This window comes from Bactrocera latifrons, unplaced genomic scaffold (assembly GCF_001853355.1).
Source record: "Bactrocera latifrons isolate USDA-ARS-PBARC rearing strain unplaced genomic scaffold, ASM185335v1 scaffold_1216, whole genome shotgun sequence".
Lineage (NCBI taxonomy): Eukaryota > Metazoa > Arthropoda > Insecta > Diptera > Tephritidae > Bactrocera > Bactrocera latifrons.
The window spans coordinates 28117-35268 of NW_017534649.1; the positions used below are offsets into that span (position 1 = coordinate 28117).

At 36.7% G+C, this 7152-nt stretch overlaps 1 protein-coding gene across 1 annotated transcript in view; it reads left to right on the forward strand.

Annotated features, from left to right (window-relative positions):
• LOC108978448 (ubiquitin-conjugating enzyme E2 G1) overlaps nt 1-6887 on the forward strand; it is a 20648-nt gene extending 13761 nt beyond the window's left edge. The window contains exon 3 of the mRNA XM_018948747.1: nt 6399-6887. Coding sequence (XP_018804292.1) covers nt 6399-6756 — 358 coding nt within the window. The 3' untranslated portion in view covers nt 6757-6887. The remainder of the gene's footprint in view (nt 1-6398) is intronic.
• Nucleotides 6888-7152: the final 265 nt, after the last annotated feature.

The following is a 7152-nucleotide window of genomic DNA, read 5'->3' on the forward strand; positions in this document are numbered from 1 at the left end:
TCCAAGATAGACGAAATTATCTACAACTTCAAAGCTATGACTGTCAACAGGGACGTGAGTGTCAAGTCGCGAGTGCGACGACTGTTTATTTGATGACAGGAGATATTTCGTCTTGCCCTCGTTTACTGCCAGACCCATTTGTGTTGCTTCCTTGTCCAGTTTGAAGAAAGCAGAACTAACGGCGCGGGTGTTGAAGCCGATGATATCAATATCAAGTGGGGTCTCTCATTCGAAGCTGTTGTTGCGCTTTCATTGGGTTGGTTTTTTTACGTGGTGGGTCCCAAACCCAGCGCTCAACCCTATGCTCGCCTTCAAACGTATGTTCTTAGGCTACCCAGAGGATACTTGGTCAAGGACCGGAAGTCGTGAGCTGCTTGAGTCATATGTAAAATAATCGTTTCTGGCTACTCCCAAGTGAATGGCGATCAGAGAACTTTCCTCACCATCATCTAAGTTTTTTATTTTCAGTTTGAAGTAGTTTTCTGTGATAAAAAGCATAAAGTTTATATATAAATACATATATAATGCTACATCTTGAAAAAAATCTTCACTTACACTTTTTTCTCTAGCATTTTTATTTTGTCTCCTCTTTAATAGCAGCGTCTTCAGTGCACAATTCATTCAAACTATTTTCCATTGAAAGGTCTGCACAATCCTCAGTCACGTTAGAATCTTCAGCAGGTATATATAGCGACAGGGAATAGCTCGTGGTTTCAAAGTCCTTTTGGCGGCAAGGCCTATGAAAAGTTTAAAATTAAAATATTTTAAAACAAAGGTGATTTATCAACTTACCCATTTCGTGTCTTCATCGTTGAAGTGGTCGATGCAAATTCGCCATGTTTTTGGCTTAAATGCTTGATTATTTCTACAAAATTGGATCCACGTTTTTTGCTGCTCTTTATCGTTTGGAAACATAAAAAGTGTTTTCTTCACATTTTTATTTCTTCTATCATTGACACAGTTTTGCTCTACACACTTCATTTTGTTATTTAAATACAAAATTACACAGGTAAAGTAAATTGTTTCTATACTCACATTGATTGGTACCACGAATTTATAGCTATCAMATTTTTTACTGCGCCGTGTGACGTAAGCAATTGTTTGTTTACATTTTTCAAGTATAACGGACCTGCGCAATGCGTAGTCTCTTTTCTATCATTCTTGATGTACAGTACCATCAATATCTTCATTTTCCCTGTCCATAGATAGAAGGCTCACGTGGAGAAAACACATCTCTAGTAAAATAAAGTGTATTAAGATCAGAGCTGCAAATTTAAATTGGCTTTTAAATAAAAACTCTAAACTTAGCCTATTTGGATGGCATTTCAACTGTGGAGTACGAACTGGGCAACCAACATTAATCACGGGTATATCATATGCATATACAAATAAAATAGTCTACAATAAAAAACGAAAATAATAGGAATAACAGGAGTTGCAACAGCATAAGTACAACGTTGCCTATGTGTGACCCTCCGAAAAATCACGGATTTTCGCGATTTGTTTTTTTATGTTGAAATTAACTAATACAAAATATTTATTAAATAGCACGAAAAAAGGTCCAGTACTATGGCCACGATTGCGGCCGCAATTTTGGTCTAAAAAAAAATTTTAAAAACATTTTGAATCTGTAAATATTAAAAAAAAAAAAATCCATAGCGCGATAGAGTATGATGTTGAACATGTTTTTTCCAAATTGAAGCTTATCTTCAAAACTCTTCCTTTGAGAGTGGAAACCGTTTTGAAGAACACCATTCTGAGAAAAAAGCGTTTAAAGATTGCCTCGCTCCGTTCCCCACTCTGTTCCCTTTTCACAAGAAACGATGTAACAACCGTAATAACCTGGGGTCGAATCGTTACATTCGTGAACGTATCACTCATCACGTAAAAGCCTGTATTTCGTATAATGACATACGTAATCGTAACGCTTCTATCTTAATCTGGCATGATAATATACGTGAACGAGTATACTATATAAACGCATCCGTTCGTTCGAATCGACGTCCGAACGCAAACTACCAATCGTTATAGTCAAATTAATGAAAATGCGAGAATTTTTTTTTTTAATTTTTTATAATTTTTAGTAAAAAAGAACATAAACAAGAAACCAATGAATGGAATATCTCATTAAAAATTAAAAAAAAAATATTTATATGAATAAATGTTTTATATTTTAGTTGACAATAAAAATAAAATTATATAAGACATATACATTTTTGAATTAAATTTATTAAAGATTACTTTATTTGGTTCCCTATCGTTTGGTCGAATGCGGTGAAGCAGTTCGCTACCCCGGTGTCCATTTCTTGTGTGTGATAAGAATCGCAATTTTGACTGTCGTAACTTATTGTAAATTTTATGCAGATGTTATGTAATCACAAACGTTAGCAAATATTCCACTTTTGTGGGGTGATGCCTTCCTCCCTTACCGTATCCTAAACTTCTYYACCATCTTTTTAAGATTACAATGCTACATCTTCAAAGAAAATTTTATTAATGAGGATTCATAATTTTTTTTTATACCTACGCTATTGCTACGATCTCTTAGCAATCTCCGCACTATTTTTTATGCCCAAACCTTTCACTAGAGCTCAAAGAAAAAAAACAAAGTTGGATTAATTTTCTTTTGTTAGTTTATGGAGAATTTCGCAACAGTTTTGACAGTTCCACATCTATTGTGACCTAAAAATACGATCCAAAGCAATGTGGAATTTAAAAACTATTGTCAATTGAAAATACAATACGATCCGTTTGCTTTCGTATGTCATAATGCCAATCCCTGCCTACGATTGACGTATCACGTATCCGTGCACGGATGTAGCGATTCGACCCCTGAGTTTCGATTTCAAAATTTGCGAGGGTGTATACTATTCGATAGTGCAACAGGAAAAAATCGATTTTTCGAAAATTTCACACTGAGACGATCCCTTAAAAGACAAGACGACTCTTTTTCATTAAAATGCCAATAGTGGTAGAAAACAGGGATTTGAGTCTGCGATTAAAGAAAAGTGTCAAGCTATTTGGAATGGAATCATGATTTATCGCTACATTCCTTTAAAGTAGATGCAACGCCGGATCGCACAGGTTTGGTCGGATTGGAACAATTTTTGGTTTGCATTATTCGTGCAAAGTTGTATCCCATTATGTAAACTACTCGGTTTGTATACTGGAAAGTGAAAGGATCAGATGTAATTTAAAATTACATTATATTATATGGGAAGTAGGCGTTTTGTAGTGCGATTTTTGCACTGTGCAATAGGAATGTGATAAGAATGTCTCGTGCCAAATTTGATTACAATCGGTCGCGCGGGTATCGAGTTATGMGATTTCATCTAAACTATACTATATCGGTATGTCTCTGGCGTATTTAGTTATTGATTTATCGCACTGTTATTAGTATTTAACAGTAGCATTATATGTGGAGTGGACGCGGTTATCTTCGATTTCATCCATTTTAACAGTGTCGGGAGAGGTTTTTAAGGGATTTGCGTGAGCGAATTTGGTTATTGTAGCTGAGGTAGTTTGAGATATAGTATGTATATCAAACCAATTAGAGGGCGGGGCGATCCCCTGTTCCAAATTACAGTTTTTTTCTTAATTTAGTGATTAATTATGGCACTTTATAAGTTTTTACTTAGTGGGGTATTCTGAGCTTTGCAGTGGATCGACGTCATGTCTCATTTCGATATCTCAATTTCTACTCACGATACAGATTGCACAGATAGCCTGACCAGCGGATATGCGAATTTCAACTAGTGTCTTTATCCTTATATTCTAAATATATGCATTATGACAAAACTTCGATGCAGCGGTGCTATCGCGATTTCCAAGCATTGAAGGCGTCACGGAAGGCTTTCTCCGGAACACCCTTGACAGCCGAGGTGCATGCTTATTGAATCCCCTCAGACGGCGCGTGCCACTTGCCGTATTAACTCTTTGTCTCGGGATCATACTCAAAAATCGGTGACTCGTCACCTGTGATTACGTTATTGGGGCTCACTTTCACACATGTTCAAAATTACTTGACACTTCTGCTCGTCGCAATTTTTGGGACCATCTTCTCGTACACCTTACGCATGTTCAAATGCTACGTCACAATGTCATGAACCACACATGTTGATAAATTTAACTTCTAGGCAATTAAACGAATAATTAGTCTACGGACAGAGCTCAAAACTGCGTACACAAGTCACATTGTCGGTGTTTGTCGAAATTGTAGATCTGCCAGCACGGTCTTCAGCGTCCTCTTCCCTGCCTGGTGTCACCGAAAGTCAAAAAGTCTCTGTCGCAGATTTACTGAGTTTTACACATAATTTAATCGCCTACCTCTACTCTAACGAACGCTGCATTTTCGACTTGCACCATTCATATAAACACGTCGCTCGAAAATGTTTGTCCTGACTCTCCAGGTACTCGGAGATAAAGACATGCTTGATCGTGTGAATTCCAATTCCAATTTAGGCGTTTGACATGCAAATAAATCAACAATCATCGGAATGGACAGAAAAAACGAGTCTAACCAAAGAAAACACGGTAAAGCTGCTCAAAAATCAGGATGATGCTCATTGTTTTTTTGATATTCGTGGTTTGGCGCATCATGAATTTGTTCCGGAGTGATGAATGGCCAAAAAGGAGTGTTAAACTTAAAACTTAAGTTTAAAGCCAAATACGCAATGAATACCATCGATCAAAACCAGTTTATTTATCAGGAAGTGTATTTTTTTCTTGTTCCCCAAACTGAAATTGCCGCTTCGTGGATCCCGTCAGTCGATCGAAGAGATAAACAAAATTCGCTGAAGGAGCTCAAGGTCGAAAAAGTATTTACGAAAAGTGTTTCGAGGACTGGAAAAATCGTTGGCATAAGTGTGTTAGATCTGGATCTGGATCTAGAATTATATTGAAGGTGACAAAATAAATATTAAAGAATTATTTACAGTTTCTTTTTTGTCACAACTTATGCTTATCTCTATTAGTTTTAACCGTTAGGTGAACAAAACTATTATCTCAATCAATATTACAAAATATAATAAATGGCGAAACGTAATCGAAGACTTTAGTAAAGATTCTATGCAAGCGCTTATAGAGAATGCTAAGCCAAAATTCACCCATAAGAACACAACTGCCTATGGCTTAGAATATGATTTTCTTCCGCCGCGACGGTACTTCGGAGCGTCGGCACACCGACTACATTCGGTAGAGGGCGTTCCTAGCTAACGAACGAGCGGCTGATCAGTTGCCTCTGAGCATCTGGAGAGTCAGGGCAAGCATTTTGGGCGACGTGTTTCTGTGAGTAGTACAAGCCGAAAATGCAGCGTTCGGTAGAGCAGAGGTACGCGATTAAATTCTATGTAATACTTGGTAAATCTGCGGCAGACACCTTTACTTTTTGGAGGGCCAGGTTGCTGATGAAAATCGTGCTGCGATTTCAACAAAGACGGACAATGTGACTCGTGTACGCAAAGTTTTGAACTCAGCCGTCGACTAGTAGCAGAAACAGCGTATACTGCTCCTCCCTTCCTTAGTTTCCGCCCGTAGTGAACAAAATTTCTCAAACGTTGAGCCGGTATTGGAAAATATAAATATAAACAGACCCGTAAGAACTTTTTCAATTCAGCAGTTGTAATTTGGAATCTTTTAGAATACTAAATTTATGCATTTCTTCTGCAATATGCTAGAGTAATTCTTCATCGAAAAACCACAAAAAATACTGTAGAGGAGTTTCGAATTGTATGTTGATGGCGATAGGTGTGTGTCTCCGGTAAACATAGAGGATACTGGTTGAAAAGGTATTTTTTTCCATATAAATCTTTTTTCCTCTTAATGGCAGACAGATTTTTTAAATCTGTTAGCACCGGCAATATTCATGGAAATGGATGGCGGTCTAGTATCACGCGATATATTACTAGTATTTACCTGCATTAGATACTAGGTTCGCACCCGAAGTACTGGGCAACTCAGTAGTTGATATTTGTTGCTTATCAATYTTAGTGTCTATGATACGAACATCCTGGTTATCGGGAGACAAACAATGATGTCTCTTCAGTGATAATGTACATTTCATGTGGACAAGGGATTCTGATAAAATGTACTCCGAATTTTTTCAATATCTTAATCCGTTTCGATAACAGAAAAGTCAGAAAAGTGGATGAAAATACTCCAGCTCTGAAAGTATTCGACGCAGTTCCCGCCGGGGCAACCAAAGAAAGAGGAAGACCTCCAATCCGTTGGAGAAGGACCTGGCTGCACTTGGTGCCTCGAATTGGCGCCAAATTGCTAAATCATGGTTCTCCATACTTAACCATACGAAATTTTTTTTCCTTAAGTTTTTGTTGTTATTCACTTATACTATACACGTGCTTAATTCAAAAAATACTATACTTACGTTATTTTATTTGCAGTGAAGGAGGGTTCTTTAAAGCGCATTTGTATTTTCCGAAAGAATACCCCTTACGTCCCCCACGAATGAAGTTCGTGACAGAAATTTGGCATCCTAACATTGAAAAGAACGGAGATGTATGTATTTCTATTTTACATGAGCCTGGCGATGATAAATGGGGTTACGAAAAGGCATCGGAACGTTGGTTACCAGTACACACCGTTGAAACGATATTGATATCTGTGATATCAATGCTGGCTGATCCAAATGATGAATCTCCAGCTAATGTTGATGCTGCTAAGGAGTGGAGAGAGTCGTATCCGGATTTTAAAAGAAAAGTAGCTAGATGCGTAAGGAAAAGCCAAGAGGAATGTTCATAGAGATTTGCAGTTTTTTTTATATTTATAAACAATTTGGTTCATTAAAATCAATTATTTAATTTTTGTCACTTAAATAGATATCTTTTTAGTGACGCCATTTGCAAAATTAAACAACTGTCTACATTTTTAAATCGTTTTATTTTGATATTATGTGGTTTAAATTAGTCGTTATTGGAAAATTGGCACACAAAAGCTTAATAGTTATAAAGTAATAATTTTGATGTGCAAGAAAACAAAAATAATTTATATAAAGAATTTAACAATAAATTTCTATCAACTGGAATATAAATTTTTAACTTGTAAATGGTTAGTATGTCATTATTTTTACTTTTCAAATTACAATTGACTACATAATAGCCCTGACAGACGAGCAAAATTAATACGCATTAATCAACG